The sequence below is a fragment of the Erithacus rubecula genome (assembly GCF_903797595.1).
Source record: "Erithacus rubecula genome assembly, chromosome: 2".
Lineage (NCBI taxonomy): Eukaryota > Metazoa > Chordata > Aves > Passeriformes > Muscicapidae > Erithacus > Erithacus rubecula.
Window position 1 is genome coordinate 87638535 of NC_136685.1, and position 21657 is coordinate 87660191.

At 37.3% G+C, this 21657-nt stretch overlaps 1 protein-coding gene across 2 annotated transcripts in view; it reads left to right on the top strand.

Moving 5' to 3' along the window:
• HHAT (hedgehog acyltransferase) overlaps positions 1-21657 on the top strand; it is a 141462-nt gene that overhangs the window by 14277 nt on the left and 105528 nt on the right. For both annotated transcript variants that reach the window (XM_079297852.1, XM_079297853.1), the window contains exons 8-9: positions 1351-1501; positions 16972-17007. In XM_079297852.1, coding sequence (XP_079153978.1) covers positions 1351-1501; positions 16972-17007 — 187 coding nt within the window. The remainder of the gene's footprint in view (positions 1-1350; positions 1502-16971; positions 17008-21657) is intronic.

Below are 21657 nucleotides of genomic sequence, written 5' to 3' on the forward strand. Positions count from 1 at the left end.
TTCATTTTACATTATTAGTGCCAGAATGTCACTCTAGGTTGTTTTACAGTAGGTGAATTTTTAATGCTTAGCTTTTAGTTGCCATCCATAGTATACTCATTAGTCAGCAGAATGCAGTAGGGATGTTCCACCCCTCCTCAAAAAAAGACAGGTTACTTAAATGTTCATGGAGTTGTACTGCAGTCAGATTTAAAACTTTGTCTTCAAGGGTGGTCTGCGGGAAGGCTTTAAAATTGTGCTGAATGTCTAAAGTCAAGTTAGGTAATATAACTAAGCAAAAGCAGAGCACTGGTATAGAAGAAGATGTAGAAATTGCATTTTATACTTTTTTTCTCTATGGAAGTATAATTTTAGTTTCCCTTCTTTGTGGAGAGCTTTTCTTTATGTCAACTGTCAGATGAGAAGTTCACCAAAGTCATTGGATCCTTCCAGAGTGGCCTCACCAGTTTATGTAAAGGTGTTGGCCTCTGCTTTTTTCAGTTTTTTTACTTCTTGGTCAATACCACTTTGTTCAACAGAAAACATTTAGAATATTAGTAAGAATCATCTTCCTTTATAATGCATTCTAAGGTTGTTACTTGCATATATATTTGAATAGTAATAACGAGAATATGTATGATTTTCATCTCAGATCTGTGTAAGATGCTGGAATTTGTGTCATACCTTGAGGTTGTGAGCAAGCACGTTGCAAAATTTCTCCTTTGGAAATAAGGCAGTTACAGGACCTTAAGGAGACCTTTACAAACTGAAATATGCTTTAAGCATTATGCCAAGTGGAGTTCCAGTTTTCTGTGCCTTGGGTGCAGCAGAAGGGGATCTTGAGGAGGTATTTTCAGGGTACTTCATCTGGCAGGGCATGGAATGTTTGTGGGGATGTCACAATGTACAGCTATAACCATTGCTTATGACTGCTCTGGAGCAGCAAGTGTAGAATGGTTGGTTGAGGTTTTTTTGCAAAGATAAATTTACTGTCCCTGTGGTAAATGTTCATTGCTTATATTGAAATATTCTGATTTTTAGCTCAACGTAAGTCAGTTGTTTTTGTTTGTTTGTTTGTTTTTTTTTTCATGGCAATCAACAGCCACAGTCCAGAGGTTTTTGAGAGTGGAACTACAGATGCTTATTTGTGTCTTCATGCTGGAATGATGATGATGTGTACCTAATTTCATAAATGCATGGGCTTTTGTGTGCTGTGTCTCTTGCAAAAAGACAAATGTTGTATACCCCATCAAGCTATGGTGCTGGCCTTAGCTCTTGGAATAATTGCTGTCTCGAGGTAATCAGTATTAACAGGTTTTTAAAAGGTTTCAGGACTTGTTTAAGGTATGTTTTGTGTTTTTTTTCTTTTAGGTGGCCTGGCTCTAGCTCAAGTACTTTTCTTCTATGTGAAATACCTGATTCTGTATGGTGTTCCTGGCCTCCTCCTTCAAATGGATGGACTCAAACCTCCAGCTCTGCCTTGCTGTGTGAGCCTGATGCACAGTTTCACTAAAATGTGGAGGTTAGTCATTGTCACTTTTCAGGCAGTTTATTACTGATACATGGTAGTCAGTAAGAACATGCATGTGTATTAATGCTCACATACATTTTTGCTTTCCTGTCCTTGTGCTTTTTCTCTCATCCCCATTATTAATCTTTAATGCTTTTTGAATGGACTTCATCTTGATGGTTACTTTTTTCACACTGTGGAGGGATAAAGGCAAGTACCCATTTCAGCATTTTTTTCATAATTTCAAGTACTAGAGTTAGACTTAACCTACCTGGTTAATATAGCAATTATTTTTTCCAGTTATCTGTTAAATTATTTTTTTCAGTCTGGGTCTAAACCCCACATTTTCAGCTTGAAATCCTTCCAGAGATTGAAATTAAATGCTCGACTAATCACAAGGAAAGTTGTAGTTATATTTTAACATGTAGAGGAAGCCTTTAACACATTAAAAATACTATGAAAATGGTACTTGTTTATGAAGTAGGATGATTTTTTGGTATCTGCTTTGCTTTTAAGGGAGTTTCAGCACAATATTTCTTCAAAAACCTATGAATTTTGTATCTTATGTTTGCATTAAATCAGTGTTCACTGAAATATTTTCACTGAAAACTGTCTCCCAGGTGGATTCTGCTTAATGTTTACCTTCTGTGTAGGAGTGGATTCACTTGATTTCTCTCCTCCCTTGTTTTCCTCTGCACTATCCAATATTCCTTCAGACTGTGGGATTCTGTGCCCCAGATTTCCAAAAACATTCCCCTAATGATTAGACTTGTCAGTCTTCTAGTGCAGAGGCTTCTCTCCTGTTGTGTTAGTGCAGAGCCTGTCAGAATGGTGCTTACTCTATCTCTGACTGCTTTGCAATATGAATAAAGCTTTTAATTTTAGTCATAAAAACAGTGGGCCTGCTGTTATCAGTTTTATTGGATGAGATTTTAATTTTGTTTTCAGCTTGAAGCTAGTTGTGACAAGATGGCTTTATAGTTTGTAATAGTTGGCAAGTGATGCATTCAAAGAAATGCAGCATGAAAAGAGTCCAGAAAACAGATGAATTATTAAAAATTATTTGAACTACCAACAACTGCTTTGGTTTAAATGCTCTTTCAGAATTTGCACTGAACTTATGACCTACAGAGTTAATATAGAAATCTGTCATTTTTACCAGGCACTCTCACGAGAACAGCATCTCTTGGCCTGCTGGCCCTTGTAGACAGAGTTGCAAACAGCAGCAGTTTTTCCCCTTTGTCAGTTCTTATTCCAGGGAATCTGTGTATTGCACTGGAGGTGCCAAGTGAAGGTGAACTTCAGCACAAACCCTAATGACACTGCTGTGCCAGGTAGTTGTACACAGGCCATGAAAAGGTGCTCTGCACCTGCAAATGTGTGGGGTGTATCACAGTAAAAAAAATCAGCATTCCTTTAAGTGTTCATAACTCTTGTACAAAAATTGAAACTAATATCTAGGTAGAAAACTTTTCTTTATAGAAGGAAAAACTGTCAGGTGCTGATATTTATCTTTTGCTCAATTATTTAATTTTTATCAAGCATTCACTGCTGGAAGTAATAAAATTATTTCACAGATTGAATTTGTTTGCTTTGAATGTTGCACAAAGTCAGTTAATATATGCCTGACTTGATTCCTTTCCCTCAAAGTTCTTTAGTAGTAGATTTTTCTGTAGCTGCTGTGTTATGGGTCATTCTCAATTATCTAAAGAGCTTTGTGAACACCCTGAATTATGATGTCCTTATGCCTTTACAGGTAAACTCTTGAAACAGTCTACCCAGAGGCTTTGCAGTCTAATGTGGTGCATTGGTATGTAGTATAGGAATATTGTGTTTGAAGTTGGAATAGCCTTTGTTTCTGAACTGTATGACTGAACAAGACAAAGTTTGCAAATTATGGGTATAGCATAAAACAAGTGAAAAAAGGAGAAAGTAAATGGCTTGTGTTGTGAGGCCTTATTAACCATGACACTGTGTTTCCCTAAAGTTCTAAATGCATATTTTGATAGTTTGTGAATACAAGACTTTAACAGGAGTATTCCTGACAACTTTATCTGAGTGTGTCTAATTTAAATATTAATAATGCCATGTCTAGTTTTAAGCTGGTAGAGTGAGATTTGTACCAGATTGTTTTCATAAAATGGTAGTCTGGTAAAGCTTATTAAAGACTTCTTAGGGCCAGGTTGGGAAATGGAATGGATTGGAATGACCCAGATGACTTGGAGTTACACCACTCTTACCTTCTGTCTGGCATCAGGGACACTGCTCAGAAAAAAGTGCTTGTGTATGCTTGACTTACTCTTCCCCTTCCTGCTGGTGTCCACTAGAGAATACTGTCAGAAACATGCTAGCTACACTTCTCAAGGCCAGTATTACTATTCTTGTCTCAAAGCTTTCAGCAGTGCATATTTTGAAGGAGGGAAGGTAGCCTGGAGAGAAAGACACCATGGACATCACAATGTAAGGAATGCAGATATGCTGCTAAGGAGCCTTACACCACCACCTGGTGTCCTTTGAGCATAACAACAAAGCTTTGGATCTGATCTATCCAGACCAGTGTCACTTCTAGTCAGTACATGCTGACATGATTCTCTGTGATACAGCACGTGGAAGAGCTTTCAGTCAGGAAGGTAAGAAAGATACCACAGTGTGTCTCTAGAGCTGAAAAGCAAAGCAGGTGTTAAAAAAACCAAATCAAGTAGTCTGCCTCTCTATTTATGGTGCTAAACAAACCAAGTTGTGTCCATTCAAACCTAAAAATAAAAGAATTTAATTAAAAAAGTTATCAAGCCTACAATAGGTTCTCCTTAATTCACATTTAATCAGGACAATCGCTAGAATAACAAACTTATCAATCTTGTTTGCTGTCTCAAGACAAATACAGGTGTTGAATGCATTACTCTGGTTTCATTTTACTGGGATATCATTAGCTTGCTAAATATGCAGCTGCATAGCTAATAAATGCATGATAAATGCACTGCTATTCAAAAGCTTTATTATAGCTGTGAAAAGGAGTCTCTGAGCTCCTGATTTCCAGAGAGGACAGCAGTTCTGTGGCACGTAATCTTAGTTTTTAATTTCTGCTTTACCTTAAGCCATGATGAATTAAAACTTGGCTTTTGTTACCTAGGTTAAAAGCAAACTAATGAATTGTGGGAGAGAACCAAAGTTGTTGGAAACTTGTGCTTTTAAAGAATTAGTCAAGGGTGATGCTTGCCATGCAACTTCTCAGCTGGGGGGATGAATTGTGTAGTGCAACTAGAAGAAGTTAATGCTACTGCTGAAATTTGCAAATTGAGACTTCAATATGGAAAAATATCATAGTGGAGGAGTAATGGTTTGGAAACTACAGAAACAAAAGATAGTACATAAGTAAATCCTGTATCAGTTTTGACATATTGGTAAATTATCTTGGCAATGTACTCCACAGAGGAACTTGTCAGTTTGTAAATTAGGACAACAGTCAGCTCAGCTGCTGTTCATGGAAAAATAATCATGCTTCCATTTTTGGGGTTTTTTTAAAATACTGTTGTGGAGTGTGACAAAAATGTTGAACACTAGTTAAATATATTTTGTCATGCTCTGGGAGCAGTATGACATAAAGCCCCCAGATCAGTTATTTTTGGTCATAGACTGATTTGAAATGTGCAGAAGCACAATACCTTGATGATGTTCAAGGAGCACCTCACCTATGCAGATGGTTTGAGAGAGTTGAGTACAGCCAGGAGAAGTGAAGGCTCCAGGGAAACCTCACTGCAGCCCTCCAGTACCTAAAGAAGGCTAATAAAAAATGAGGGAGAGAGACCTTTTTATGCAGGCAGATAGTGATAGACAAGGGGAAATGGTTTTAAAGTGAAAGAGCAGCAGTTTATATTAGATTCTAAGAAGCAATCCTTTAGTCAGACAGTGATGAGGCATTGGAATATGTTGCCCAGAGAAGCTGTGGATGCCCTGTCCCTGGAAGTGTTCAAGACCAGGTTGGATGGAGTCCTGATCAACTGGTCTAGTAAGAGTTGTCCCTACACATGTTAGAGGCATTGAAACTAGATTATCTTTAAAGGTCCCTTACAACCCAAACAATTCAGTGATTTTTGTGTCTTTCCACCTTGAAATCTGGTCATTTTTAAATATTCCAAAATAGTTTGGAGACAAGTGTATTTGGGATGAATTGTGCTTAAACTTGATGCATGTTTAATATGTGTTAGTCTCAGCAAGGGTAGAGGCTTTTCAAGAAGGCAGGAAGAAGTAGCATATGAAATGTAGATTTCACTGTAAACAGTATTTTATCTAGAATAAAGAAAATGAAGTTGAAGAATGCTGCCAGAGGAAAATAAAATGCAGTTATAAAGATCAGATCATTTTCAGCTACCATGCTTTAAGTTCTAGAGTCTATTCTGTATTTAACACTCTGATTCTTGACAGACAAGGGTCTGATGCAAGACAACCCTGATTTTCTTGCATGCTTATGGGGTGGACTAGGAAGGCCTTATTTTGCATGTACAGACACACACACACTTCTGTATGAAAAAGTTAAATTTATGTTTTAGTGATATCCAAAAATGGCATGTGGGTTATGATTTGAAAGAAATTGTCTGCAATTTAGTTTAGTTTACTGGCCTTGTTACTGCTAAAGATTATTTGCCTGACATGAAAAAAGTGGTCTTTGTGCAAGGTCTCAGTGAATTGCTTGAAATTATGGATTGCAGTCTTCTGAGGGCTTATCACGTTCTTGGCTATAATGATGCCAGAGAAAATAGATCTACAGATAAAAATGTAAATTTATTTGGATTTGTTTCTTCCTCATCCTGGTACTTTTTCCTATATTTACTGTTGATCCTGAAACTTTCCTCCTTCTGGGAACAATTCCTTGTGTGTCTGTCAAAAAGAATGTTGCCAGGGTTTTTTTTCCTTTGTTTTGGACTTTTCTGGGAAAAGACAAGTTTGACACTCATGTAATGTGCACAAGAGATCACTGTGACCACATGCAATAATTCTGGAATGATAAATAGTCTGCAAAAACTTACCATCTTTTATTTCTGGCTTAAACTTTTGATAGTTTTGTTTAGTTGCCTATTTGTTTATGCTGAGGACTGAAATAGGTATTTAAGGAAGGCAACTGACCTGTAGAGGCAAAGTAATTACTTGGATGCATTTTCATCTGTGCTCCTTATTGTCTCAACCAGTTTGACACAGACATGTTCTTTGGTCTTCTGATTTTTAGTAGTGGAATAAGCTTGGGAATTAGCTTGTTAAGTATATCAAGAAATGAAAGATGCTGAAAGGCTTTGTAAAATACCATTAAGGCAATTTAAATAAGATCAGAAGTGGAGTTTCTGTCAGTGCTTGACTTGGAAATCTTGTCTCCTTAAATCCCAAATAGCCAATGTTTGGCACAAGTTCACACAAACATAATTGTGTGTAACAATAGCAACTGTAGCTGTGCTGCAGATCTGTGAAGTCAGGATGACATCCCTCCCTCTGGGTTCAGAGTAATGTGCCTTGGTGTGTTTAGGGCTTGTACTCTAACAAAGGGTGAAAGGTTCACTCCTTGTTTGGGTCTTGTAGTGCTCTTTTGTAGTGGTGTTTCTGGGTAGATGAATGATCTGAAATAGGAGATAGCAAATTTTCTCCCAAAATTTCTCCTTCCTCTGAGTTTAGTTCTCTGATTCCGTATTGGTAATAACAACAAATTGCTGTTGTACAACCTGTCATTTGCAGGTAATTTCAGGGCAAAAAGGAAGGATGATAGGTTAAACTTCTTTACATAGCAAGTGTTCTCAGAAGTAAAGTTACCAAAATTTGCATGAGGGAAGGAGAGGCAGGCAGTGAGAAGAAACTCTGTCTCCATGGCAGATGGAAGGAGGGATTCAGCATGAATCACCCAAAGCCTGGTAGAAGTTTGAATGGCATTTCCAAATCTGTGGTTCATGCCTGCTGCCCACCCTGCTGTGGAAAGGGTTGCAGCAGCTGCTCTCCAAAGCTCTAGGAAGACCTCCTCTGATGTTCTGTGCCCGGAGAGAGGGTCTGTCTGGGGGTTAGAGCCAGGAGTGCTGGACAAGCCTGCTTGTACTATGACCAGAGAATCCCATTTTCAGTGCTATGAACAACCTACCAGTCAGCTTCAAGAAGATCATGGGTTTTACAGGTGAATTGTTTTGTATTTGTCCCACAGTTCAAGACAGCTATGTTTTTGAGAGCACTCTGCTCCATGTTTATGATGGGAAGTACTGAGCAGCTGAAACTGAGACAAGAAAAGGAAGGAGATGTTTATGCATATTTCCCTTACCTCTAGAGTTTAGGGTTGTCTCTTCTGGTATATTTTTACTCTTTGATATTTTCAAAGAAGGAAGTTGTCCATTATGTTGTAGACAGTGTATCAGGTAGAATAAATGTCTTTTGTTACCTAGCTCCTCACTGGTTTTAGACTTAAAAAAATGTTAATGCTGCAGCATTTCTATTCCAAAATCAAAAGGCATCTTTTCCCTATTGTGTTTTAGAGCTGCTATCTTAAACATGAAAAAAGATTATTTAAAAGGATATTTGAACTAAATACAGTTATGCCCACAGTGTTGAAACAGCCTAGTGCTCATGAGTAGAGGAGGATTTTGTTGAAAGTTAAGATTGTTGCCAAAGTGTGCAGAAGCCTTTGTCTGCAGACTTTAACACTGGGAAATGATAGGATGAGGTTTCTTGTCCTGTCTGTACAAGTGCACGGGATCAGATCCCCAATCAGTACTAAAAATAACTTTCATAAGACCAGTTGTGTCATGGAGAGCTTGTGTGTCTAGAGAGGTAGGTGGTGTGCTTCAAAATACTTGAAGAATGTTAAGTTTTCATTCTTGAGAAGATTTTCTCATGATCTTTGAGGATGCTGAGTGTGAATCTTGGCAAGTGCTCTTCTTCCTTCTGTTGATACATGAAATTGAATGTAAGGCAGATATCCATGTATGTCCTTGCCCTCTGCAACTCCTGTAGTATTCCTGAACAGAATGATTTGGTGTTAAATACACAGTGTGGAGTGACAGCTGGAATTTAGAAAAGTTGTTCTTAGGCTGTGGGGTATAAGCAACCTTTAAATATTGCACCTGCTTGCCAATATCTGAGTACTTCAACTTCTTGCCAAAAGCTTGGCTATTTAATTTCAGAATTAATGCATATTTTTATTAGTGGAATAACTTGTTTTAAAGTTGAAAAATAAGTCTTCCTGGTTTACTGTATTTTTTTCTGACTGTGGTGATGCTTAAAGCTGAGTGTTGATCTGTGATGTTTTCAGCTAAGATATCACCTGAATATATGAACCTTCTGGACTGGTTAGCCATTCTCTCTCTCACTGATAGAGACAAAAGATTTAACCACTTTTGATGTTAGTTAAATTAGTGCATGCTGCAGTTACCTACTGTACAGTTCAATTTGCTGGTAATATTAAAGCTTTGAAAGGCTCCTTAAATCTCTTCAATAGAGAAAAAAAAAGTCTGTTGCTTTGGAGTGTAGAAAGAGGTGCAATAATAAGGCATCTTAATTCTTCCTTGGTCTAAATTGCATAATTATTGGGAATTTATTTGTCTAATGAATGCACTGTCACTGTAATTTGAAATTGCTGGGGTTTTTAACAGTCAAGCTAAGCCCACCTACTGCTCTTCAGCTGTGAAACCCATTCTTCACTGTATTTGATGTGAGCTCTGCATAGTTACAAACTATTACTGCTGCTCACATTTGGCAAGCAGCACTCTGCCTGCTCACAGCTACTGCAGAAAATGAGTAATGGCTGTTAATAAACTTGTTTGCTCTGTTTGCAGCAAGGACAAAGATCTCACAGTAATTGGATGATCACGCTGCAGTGCAAGAGTCTTACATGACAAAGGCTGAGGGAGAACTTTCCCTATGGGAGCTTGCTGCTAATGGGCATTAGGTTTCATCCACTCTCCATAAGCTACCATAGGCTTTTGAGGAATTGGGAAAGGTATAAAATTAAAGTAATATTTCTTCTGTAGAAGAGATTAACAGAATACAAATGAGACTTCTCTTTTTAAAAGAGTGTTTGCTGAGCTGTATCACCAAGATCCAACCATTGGATATGTGAGAAACAGAACCAATTACTTATTTTAAAGCCTCCTAAGTAGGCAGACTTGTGTGCAATTTACATAAACACTGGCAATGGCTGTTGCCTGCTAAATGTTCTGCTTCTCTTTCTGTCCAGGAGATTATAGGGGTAAGGAGTCACTGCCTAGAATCATTACAACTTTCCTCAGGCTTTCTGATATAATATAAGTTCTACATTTAAACTGAAATAAAACAACAAAACGTATTAGGTCGTGAGTTCAATTTGTAGACTGGAGGCCACTAGCACTGTGAAGTGTTTTTCTGTGGTCCTCAAAAGAGCTTTCTCCTTCTGAGTGTCTTACTGAAGGTTATTTTTACTATGCAGGTCTCCAGCCTGAGTTCTCAGCTAATAACTGAAACTGTGCAGGTGAAGCTTTGAGGCTTACTATAGTTTCTACTCGAAGGTGAAAGTATCTAACAAGATGCACACTTGAAGTTGGACTGTATTCTGCATTATACAGACTGTCTAGAGTCAGTCCAGGTATATTTCTGCTTCCCTTGAAATCAGTGAGGGTTTTGTGCTGATTTTGATGGTGTCAGGATTTCACTGTGGATTTCTACTATTCTCATGGGTACAGGAAGCCCTAGCTTCTCCCTGTGATGCTATGGAGTAAGTACTTCCCAAATAAAATGTTGAGAGCTTTATTTTAAAGTGATCAACATTTGCAGAGTATTCTTTCTATGAAGTAAGGTGCATGTTTGTGCATTGGCCCTATTGGTGCTGCAGAGCACTTACAGCACTGAGCAGGAAGAATGCTTTGCATCCAGCACAGGCACAACACAATGGCAGCTTTGGGCTTTGGTTATTCTAATAATGGAGGAAGCCAAAAGGCAGCTTGGCATACTGCTGAATCATTCCAGGAAGAAGCACAACTGAGATTCAAAGTGTTTTATCTAAGCATGAAGTGTTAAAATTCCAGTGTCCTTAAGCAAATGTCAGAGAATGATAAAGATCTCTTCATGTATGCACAAGTTCTGCTTATTATTGACAAACAATAAATTGTTTGTCAAAGATATGACATGAAAGCAATTGACAATCTTAATGTTTTCTCTTTCAAATAGCATAGATTATTTTTATTGTTAGGTGCATTTTTTTATTGAAATAAAAGCAAACTGCTACTAGTTTACTGCACTGCCGATGGTTAAAATCAAAACTTGCAAACAAAAGAGTCCATTGAAGCTTGAGATCTAGGCTTAGCAAGTTCTTGAGATCTTGATGGTTACAAGAACGTTGAATTCACTTAAACAGCATTTTATCATTGGATTGAGTTATGAATTGGTTTTTTCTATGTTGCGTGGTAAGATGGAGATGCATAGGAAATGACAGGATTTGCCAAATGGTAGGAATGCCAAAAGAGCTCCATATATGCATTTGTTCCCAATTTCACTACCATATCAGTGGGCAGACTAAAACCTGTATGTGGGTGGAATTCACCAAGTGTCTTGCACAAATTGAAAGGGTGATCTCAAAAATGAGAGCTCCAAAAACATCCTTTTATGTGGCAAAAGAGTCCCCAGAAAAATGTTAAAATGTGACTTTAAAGGTTTGGTGTTCAAAAGTCTATTTTATAGTTTAGGTAATAGAGAAATCCAAACAGATTGTTACATTGGACTGGATTGCATTTTTCTTCAGACATTTCTGTCTTCATTTAAAAAAATTAATACTGCTAAACATTATTCACAGTTTAAGTGATTATTTTCAGTTTGCTTACTGTGTTTATCTCTCCTGCAAAATCTTCTGTGACAATTTAATTGTTGTTTTTCTATTTGAAGTTTTCTAAATAACGTATTCAAGTATGAAAGCAGGTTATGTTATTTAGAAGAAGAATTGTGCTGCTTTACCTGAAACCTCCAACTTCATAGTAAACTTGCAGAAAACTGAATGAATGCAAGCCATGGACAGGCAAAAGTATCTTTTAAAAATATAGATGGCTTTCCCAGCTGTTTATTTAATAATGAGGATGATGGTAGGAATCAATTGGTAGCAGTCACTGCTTGAAAAATAGTTATGTTTGGTAGGCTGTACACCCTCCATGGAATTTGCTTTAGCAAAGTTTTATAGCTTCTTGAAACATTAAATAATAGTACTTTAAAAACCTGCATATAGACTTTAGTATCTGCTTTCCTGGTAGTAATCTAATTCTTCAGACAAGACTCTAAAATTGTTTCACATTCACATTGCACACTTATAATTATTTGAAATTTGGAAGCATTCATGTTTAAGGCATTGCCTGCTGGAGAGGTTGCCACTGGCAGCATTGGAAAAAAAAACATGAGTAGAACCCAGAAAAGTAGTTCTGGGAAAAAGGAGAATGTTTTACAGAGCTCTTGGGCATCCTTGCTGCAATGGATTGTTTGAGAAGGAGGGAGAATGAAGCAACTTGAGCTTTGTGTCAGGGAAAGCAGCTGTCATTCAGACTCCTCAGTCTCCAGTGGAAACTGTTCTGCTGTGGGAGAGGCTCTTGGTCAGCAGCTCTCTGGCTAAGTGCCACATTTATTTGTGAAGACAGCAAATGGAAGTGCTAATTTTGCAGACTTCTGCAGTTAAATAGGACAGGCTACTCTGAGGATAAGGGAATGAGTTTGTTTTTCCTAGTGTCAAGTTCAGCCACATTTTAAAACAAAGGGCCAAGAACTGCTGTTGAAACATAACAGCACCTACCATGCTTTTTTAGAGATGTTGAATACCCAGAGTACTGAAACTGTAATAAATAACCCACTTGTTGGATTTCATCACTGCCATAAATGGCAACCAGGCTGATTTGAAGAGATTTAAGTGCAGTTATATTGTTTGCTCCAGCACAGTCCTGTCCTGCTTATAGAAATTACACCATTCCTTTCTGCATTCAGAATTGTTTATGTTCAGTGGCAACATGACTGTTTTCAAGGTGTCTGGGATATTTCTGTCTACAATGCAGTGCAGTCTTGAGGTACACAGTGTCACATTTGCCTGTCTCCATCTACATCACTATATTTTTTTTTAAATTTACAAATGTCAAACTATTTACATAGGTCTACTCCCCTGAAGGTACGGCCCAAAGTAAGAGCCAGACACTATCTGATTTTGAGTGCTGATGTACTGACTGCTTGCAGTGAACATCTTTCTGAAGTCCATGATTAGCCAAATACTTCCCAGATTATGCTGCACACTGCATGTTTTGCTGTACTTTGTTTTCAGGAATAGGGTGCAGCCCAGCAGTCCTGGAGGAGGAAAACTATCAGAAAATAAAGCTGTACTGGTTTCTCTTCAGCACATGGCTTAAAAATATGGAAATATACAAAATCAGAGTTGGGCAATTGAAATTGCTGCAATTGGTTTCATAAAATATGTCTCTAGTAGCTGGTTTAACTTTGATTCTTGGCCATGTGCTCAGTATTTACATTTTTTTATATAATTGTGAATCACAATCAGACCTTATGAGATCAGGGTCCTTTAGTCATCATACTAGAACTGTGCACTGTAGTCCTTAACACAGCTATTGTGCAACACTTTTCATCTAGACAGTCTGTGGGGTCAAGTCCTTAAATACCACAGGCTGGTATAACTTGGTTGAATGTAAAAGCTGTGTACTAGAGGCTCACAATTCCTGTTTTGAGGAACCAGCATTTAGACTTAAGTTAAAGGAAGGCACAGCTTTGTGGGAAGTGGGATTATAAACAATCCACTGGATGCTATGTGCTTCACAATTTTTAAATTTTTCCTTGATCATCTTTATTCTGAATGAAAGTTTGAAGACAGGTTGTTGCATAATGCATTTAGTTTTCAGAGTAGAAACTTCATGTCTGAAATAATTTTTAAACCTCTGTCTGCAATCATATATCTTTCTCCTGCAGGTACATTTTCAAAGATTGTATTTTGGAAAAGATCTTTGTTGGTTTAGTGTATGTATATTGTTGGTCACCAATATATAGTTGATGTACTGGGAAAGACAAGTCTGATTATGAAGATTATATGTGTAATGTTTTGTTGAATTGCATCAAACTAGAGCTTCTTTGCTTAAGAAAAGCATGAAAGTTGTGTAAGAACTGTTATTTAAAACTGCCCCTCATAGGAGCAGAATTAGGGATGCTTTTATAAAGAAAATAGCTATCAAATTGTTTGTGCTGTCTATAAGGATTATGAAATTGAGATTAAATATTCCCTTTATTGTTCCTTTGGCTAGTTAAGATTTTGCTGTGTTCTAAAACCATTGCTATTTTGATAAACTAGCTTTTACTTATTTCTCCAAAATTTGAAATACTATATCTCTACTGACATTTGAGCAGTGTAGAGAATTTAACTGGTAAATAATTTTTATTCATATTGCTGAGGATATCCTTTGTCTTGTTATTTTAGATTTTAATGAAAAATGTTTCTTTTGAAAAATTGCACTCTATAGGATTTCTGAAACTTACATAACTGAGGCACCATAGAACTACCAGCTAAATCCTGTATTTTGCAGGGAACTTCAGGGTTTAAGCTGTGTGTAGTTGTTATAATATCAAGTAAATATGAGGGTATTTTATAGGCAGTATATAATCCTGTTAGTGTGTTTCTAGCAGGTCTAATTCTGTGCTGATTGTGGGGGACACTGCCATGCCTGATAGGTGGAGTCTTCTCTTGAAGGGATCACTATAAAATTTTTAATATATAATTATTGATTATTTGTTCTCTTTTTTTCATTTAATGAAGCTGCTCATTTCACCCCAAGCTGCAGCCTTAACACTGCTGTACAAACTCTCTTTTAACCCTTTTTAACATTTCCATTAGAGAATGGGGGGATTAATTGCATCTACTATATCTGTTTCCATTGCTGCTTCTTAATGTATTTTCACTTGACTTATCTGCAGCATGTATTTAAATATGAACAAGAATAGTCAAATGTCCATGGTAGTGTTTTGTCAAAACCAGCCTCTCATAATGCTTTATTTCAGTGTTTTTGCTTTGCACAATATTTCTATTCATTATCCCAGGTGTATGTAGACAGTATACATAGCCTTAAATAATTTCTCCAATTTAAACTTGTTCAGCCTTGATATTCTTGCATTTGGAACTATTTAATGATACTGTCTCAAGGTGTTTTTGAGATCATAGCTGCACACTCAGACACTGCTGTATAATCTCAAAATTCTGTTGGTCATAGTGTAGTTGCATCTTAAAGGACTACTCACTGTTTAGAATTCAGGATCTTGGGTGGACTGCTGAAATGTATCAGTGCAAAATCAAACTTAGAAATAATAGGCCCCATCTATGTATGCTGAATTGTGTCTGCTGAGGCTCTGTTAAGTTTTCCTTCTTGTTATTTATTCTAATAAATTGGTTCTATGCAAGTTTATTTTTAATACTTATTAAAAATATTTCCATAAAATATCCACTAGCTAAAGCTGCTTTGAGATAAGCTTACAAAACTTTTCTAATAGCAAGTGTTTAAGATGTATTTTTATAGAAATATATATACTTTTAAAATAATGTTTTGGAAAGAGTGAAAAATGAGGGAAAAGGTGGTATGTCATGGCATATACAGCAAACTGTCTCGTTTCCCTCCCTGTCTGAACCCATTCTGTTCAGCTTTGTCCACCACGATCTCCTTCAGCTCTGATATCTCAAGTTACCAGGACCCTTCACTTCTCATGCTTTTGGTAAGCCAAGCCCTTTGGCTTTTGGAATAGGGTTAAAAGTAGTGGTATTTTTATGTTCCATATTCCTGTCCACAAGAAGCTCAGCGTGTGTGTCCCATCAAAGACTGTAGCAGGTTTGGTGATTGCCATGGAGAACAGCTGGGAGAAGCTGAAAAGATCAGCCTGGCTGAAGATGTGCAAGATGGTTTTTTTGCACACAGCTCTCTCCTGAAACTGCAAGTTTCTTTTTCTCCCTGTCTTGGCACAAACATTGAGTGCTTGGTCCTAGAAAGAAAAAAAATTCAGAGTTAAAAATACAGATTCTGTCCAGTTCCAATACAGAAAACTGTCTGTACAACCAAGAATATTTTAATGAAGAGAGGGAGCCAAAATATAGTGTGTATCCAGGCAGGAGGAATGCAGAAAGATAACTGGATGCATTTCTTGCAGTTTAATTCAAGCACAGTAATATAAAAGGTGGAATGGGTTGAGGAAAGGGTTGTGAAAAACACGGATTTAATGATGACCAGGCACATGTTTCTGGCAGGATGTTTTTCTGTTGCAAGGTAGCTTTTCAATGAGAAATTCATTGCTCTCCTCTAGCCTGCTGAGCAAGTGGACTTTCCTTTCCTATTAACTCCTAGAATTTCTGTAGCTCGTTATCGGTTTTCTATTATCAGGGTGCCATTAAGTATCTGATGATTTCTCTTGCTCTTTCAGTTAGAAAGCAGCCCACAGCAAGCAGTCCTGTTCAAATAAAACTGTGTTGTACTCAGAATGACCAATTAGGATGCTTGGAACAGAATGCTCAAGAGCTTAGTATATGCCAAAATTTCTTCTGTGTATGTGAAATATGAGCTCATTCCAGAGCAAGTCCAGTACTGGGAATAAAATACTTGCATTTTCCACCTGTGTCATTATGCACACAGTTAATCTGGGATTATATGGGTAGTCCCATAAGGCTGGCACATATTTCAGATATTAGGTAAATGTCTCAAATCAGCAGATGCCTTCCTGTAGTTTCAAGGATTTCCTAGTACATTGTTCATGAGCTTGGTTCTCCTGAGTTATCTTAGGAATGGAGGAATCAGAAAAGGGGAAGAAATGCTGACAGCTGCTGTCAATGTATGTTGTTAGGGCTGAAGATTTCAGACATGGTTCTTGTAATTTAATGTGATCTAACTTATATTTACTGTCAGAAGTCCTCAAAGTTAATTTCCTTGCTGATGTGAGTGGAACACACTTGCAAGGTCTGCTTTTTGGAAATTCTATATTTGAAGGAGACATAAGGTGGTTTTTTTATGATTCTTTATCGTGTAGAGAATTCACAGCAGTCTCATGCATTTTAGTGTAGTACAGATCAGAAAAGGGGAAAGAGATTCCACAGCAGTTTTGCACAGATGATCTACTTGCATATGCTGGTGACCAGGATGCTTACATTATTTCCAGTAACAGTATATACATATTTTATGCTTTATGTGTATTATAATACTCTGAATGTTAATACTTTGAGTAAATACTCAACAATATATTTGTGAGCTTTATAACATGCACCTAAATCTTCTCACATGATGATCATCTTAAATTTCACATGTCATCACAGAAAGGAAATTGTGTGTTACACTTTTGCTCTTTGCTTTATCAATTCTAGTAACTTTATATTTGGTATTGCAACACAAAACATTTGGGTTTTTAATTTTTTTTTTTTTTTGTTCATACAATACTCAAGTAATTTTTAATTTTTGAGAATTAAAATTTGATGGATTTTTTTTTTTTCCTTACAGAAGTTTTGATGTTGGGCTGCATCGCTTTCTGGTCAGGTAAGCTAATAGTTACTTTGAATTGCACTCCCATGTTGCTGTGGTTTAACCTCAACTGGCAGCCAGGCCCCATGAACACTCACTGCCCACAGTGGGATGGGGGAGAATTGGAAAGGTAAAACTGAGAAGAGTTGTGGGACATAGCAGTTTAATAGGGAAAGGAAGAGCCATGCTGCACACAAGCAAAGCAAAACAAGGAATTAATTCACTCCATCATGTGTAATGGTGACTTGAAGATAAATGTCATGACTTGGAATATCCTCCCACTGCTTCCTTCTTCCCCCAGCTTGATATGCCAAGTGTGACACTGTATGGTGTGGGATATCCCTTGGGGTCACTTGTGCTGACTGTGTCCCCTCCCTCTCCTCCCCTTGTGCACCCCTAGTCTGCTTCTTGGTGGTGTGCAGAGCAAAACAGGCCTTGACTGTAAGTGTAGCTCTGCAGTAGCAAAAGCATCTCTGTGTTTTCAGCACAAATCCAAAACACAGCACCTTAATAGCTGCTGTGAAGGAATCAGATGCTATCCCAGCAAAAACCAGGAAATGTGTTAAAAAGCATTTCTGTTTTTATTAGTAAAAATCTCAATGTGAATTCAGTATTACTTTATATTTTATATGGTAAGTTCTTCTTTTGTCTTCTGTTGATTTTTTTAGTTTGGAAAACTTTTAACTATTTGTCTTAGCTGTCTACCCAATGTTACTCTCTGATGAATTTCTTCAGGAAAACATGACTCAGGAAATTTCAGTGGCTGTGAAAATCATAATTTTTCTTGTACTGAAGAAAAGCTTTGAAAAACACTTTTCCACTGGTAACTGTAGTACCTTCATACCTTATAAAAAGGGCTTGAATTTTATAGAAAATTTGGAATGTGGAGGGGAGTCTTACATTCTCAAGAGAAAAACCAATTTATTCAGTGTGTGCAATGGACTGTTCTGAAGATGAATAAGGAAAGTGGAATCATTGTATGAGTGCTTTGGTTGATGATATTTAGAGGGATGAAGCAATTAAAGCAGGGCACTTCAGCAAGAAAAGGGAGGTTAATGCATTTGAATTCTATGCTGAGAAACTGTTTTTGCTGTTAAGAGCTTTTCGTATGGGCAAAGTCATGGATGCTCACCAAGAATGTGTTTGCCTTCATTTTTAATAGAATGCCTATTACCATCTACTGATCTTTACAAAGAAGTGTGTTGTGTACCGTGAAAGATGAATTTTTCTGTGGTCCTTGAGCACTTAGAGAATTAATTCTATCAGTTATTTCATCTGAAATGTCTATCAGTGAAGAACTCTACCTTGGAAGAATGAATCCAGTATGTATGAGCCAGAGTATGCTGTTTGGGTCCCACCATAAAGATCAGGTGGTGTCAGCCTGTCCTTGAGTTGGCTTTGCTTCTGAACTCTCTACTTGAGGCTACTTTGTCATATTTCCTGGATAAAGACTTCACACAAGTCCTTGTGGCTTTATTGCAGTGGTTTTTGGCACCAGATATGAGATCATACAAGCCTAGGTCACCAGGAAAATTTGGTTTGTTTTAAGGTTGCACAGGCCAACTCATTTCTCATAATCTTTGAGCTGTAGATTTATAAAGTTAGGGCTATTTTATGTATTTCTTTCTGTTAACATTACAATGTTTAACAGATAGCTCCCTTCATTAAAGGCCTGGTGTCAATATTACTGAATGTACCCATGTTTTAGAGTTCTTAGCTGAATATATAAGTTCTGATATCAGTTCTACAAAATTAGTTACATCTGTATTTTGATGAGCAGATTTTGTTTTGTAAATAATTTTTGTAAATAATTGTATAAGAAATTGAAATCATCATATTTAAGACATGGTTTTAATGATGCTACTTTATAAAAGAAATGTGGTGTCCAAGAAGGTCTTCTGGGATTGTGTAGAACTCCTTAACCAAGAGTAGAATCATGGTGCTCATTGATGTCCTAAGTTTGAGCTCCTGGTAATGCTTCTGCTATAAAATATTTTCATTTGCTTCATACGAGTCTGGTAAGATATTATTCTCTCATACTTTACATTCCAAGGAGATGCAGTATTTAATTTGTATGTTGTGTGATCCTGGACTGCAAATAGTCATGGAATTGCATGAGTTGAATGTCATCTTTGACTCATGTATGATTTTTTCAGAGCCAGCTGTGTCCTGTGCTGTTCCTCTTCTAACCTTGGCTTAGACATTTTCAGCCTGTTTCCTACCTCTGTTAACTCCATCACCTGTTTTCTCTCTGTGCTGCTAAGGAGGAAGTAATTTTCTCTTCTGTTGTACCAGAATGAGTTTTGCATGGGGTTTCCACAAAAAAAAAAACAAACCCAACAAAACAAAAAAAAAACCCCAAAAAACAAACCCAACTCCCCCCCTCCTCAAAATCCATTTTGTAGGTGACTTTGGAGTAGGAAACATACTTAGTATTAATCTCTTCTGTTCATCTGCCTTGTGAATTTTAACAAGTTACTGCCTTTTTTTGCCTAGACAATCTCTACTCCCCAGAATTTGCAGTTTATCTCCTGTGTTCATAAAGTATCTGTGATACATGCTATACTTTCCTCTTCACAGTTTTCATTTCCATGTGAAGTAAAACAGTAGGAAAGAAAAAAACCCAGAAAAATGTGAGTTGCAGAAAGCACTGAGAGTCTATGAGGTGGGATTTGAAATGCAAAAGAAATTAATATTGTTTTAAGTATGATGACTTGACCCTGCCATGGAACAGGGAACTCAGTATGGCATTTGCAAATACAAAGTGTGGGGCCAACAAAACTAAAAATAGTCTCTGCTAAAAGGACAATCTGCCTAATTAAATGCTGATTGAAGGACCTAGGACTGTATGTACTGTTAGCCTGGTATACACAATCAGTGGCTTCCCCAAGTGAAGCATGACACAAAGTATTACAGAGAATTCTAATTACACAGGGTTTTTCCACTGTTCTTAGTAAAAAAATATTAGAAAATAATTCCTAATTATTTAGAAATAATTCACCACCCATCTATGTCTTGAACTGTGCTTCTGATACTATTTAAGGTTGGAAAAGTTTAAGAATCTAATATTTTCAAATGTACTGTGAATAGGTACATGTTATACTGTAGTGGCTAATAGTGTATTGTTTACTGACTTGGACTGAACTGGATTCTGGGACTAGATTTTTATTACTGCTTGCAAGCTGAAATTGAGTGGTGTTATGGAACTTATATTTGTGAAAATAAAGTGCAATTGAGTATGTGAGGATTCTGGATTTTGAACATTTGTTAGCTATACCATTATATTTGAAGCAGGGATCCTGGAACCTCACTGGGGAAGAATAGTGCTTTTGTGACAATAACTGGGGTTTGGTAGTACTAATGGAAAATATACTACTAAACTTAGAAAGTTATTTTCCCAATATTTTCACACAATGATATGAAAGAACTTATTTGTTGCTACTTTAGGATTACCAAAATTATTACTTACATTTTTAAATCACATGAGTACTGTACAACTGTAGTAATGTTTTTCCAATTTGCCTGCATGAAAAACAACCCTTTTCTCCTTAATCAAAGCGTTTTCAGAATGGAGCAATAGGTGTATTTTCAGAGTTAAAAATATCTAGAAATAGCCTTTAGCATAGCAATTTGGAAGAAGAAGAGTAAGAGAGGCTGCCTGTTGCTCTTTGCTCACTGAAGTTATTTTATGTAGGCATTTCATCCAGTGCTGACAACAGGGCATTGGATGAATAAAATTATGAACTTGTGGGAATATTTACAGTTCTGATGCCAACAGTGCTTCCTTTAGGACAGCACTGCTGGGGACAGTGGGGAAGAATGACAGTTCCTGCAGGCATGATTCTTTTGAAAAATCTCTACGCTTTCAGCTCTGCTGTGCCTTTGAAAAAGTGTGAATCATACTCATTTCAGTCCAGATCTGGCTTTGAAGAGAGCTGCAGGGCCACATACCCCCAGTGTCTCCTAAAGGCATCCATCTGTTAGCAGTGCTCTCAGCTCACCCCATGATTGGCAATTACTTCAGCTTGTTTAGAGTTGCAGGTTATTTAGGTTAACTTAGTCCTGAGTGCAAAGGTACTCAGAATACAAAACTTGGAAATCACCTGCTTTTTTTAGTTTTCTCAGGTAAAGCATGGCATAGTTTATCTCTAGGATCAAAATCTACTGTATGGTGACCTCTGCTGATTTTTAGTTAGGAAAAAGGCACCTCTGTGTAAGGGCAGAATGATCCCATGGTGAAAGAGGGGATTATGGTCTAACTAAGGTGTGGTTATGAAAGAAGAATGGAAAAATCTGACTCAACTCCTGTATTAGTTTGATGTGGAATCCCTTGGGTCTCACATCTTCAAGCTGTTCCAAGCCAAAGAAATCTATGGCTCTGCTTAAAAAGATACCCAAGTAGAGATTTTTTTTCTCTCTCTATTGAAAGAAATCCCCACAAAAACAACTGACCAAAAAACCCCAGCACGCACCAAAATTTCCACAATAACAACCCCCAAACTTTTGAGCTTCCCCTTTCTCTTTAATGAACACACATCTTGGAAAGTCAACCTGTTGCAGCAGTTCTCCAACTCCATTGCTAGGTAAGCTCTTTGCTCCAACAGCTGGACACAGATTCTGTGTGAGCTGCAGAACAACACATGGCCCTCTCTTGGGCGCCAAATA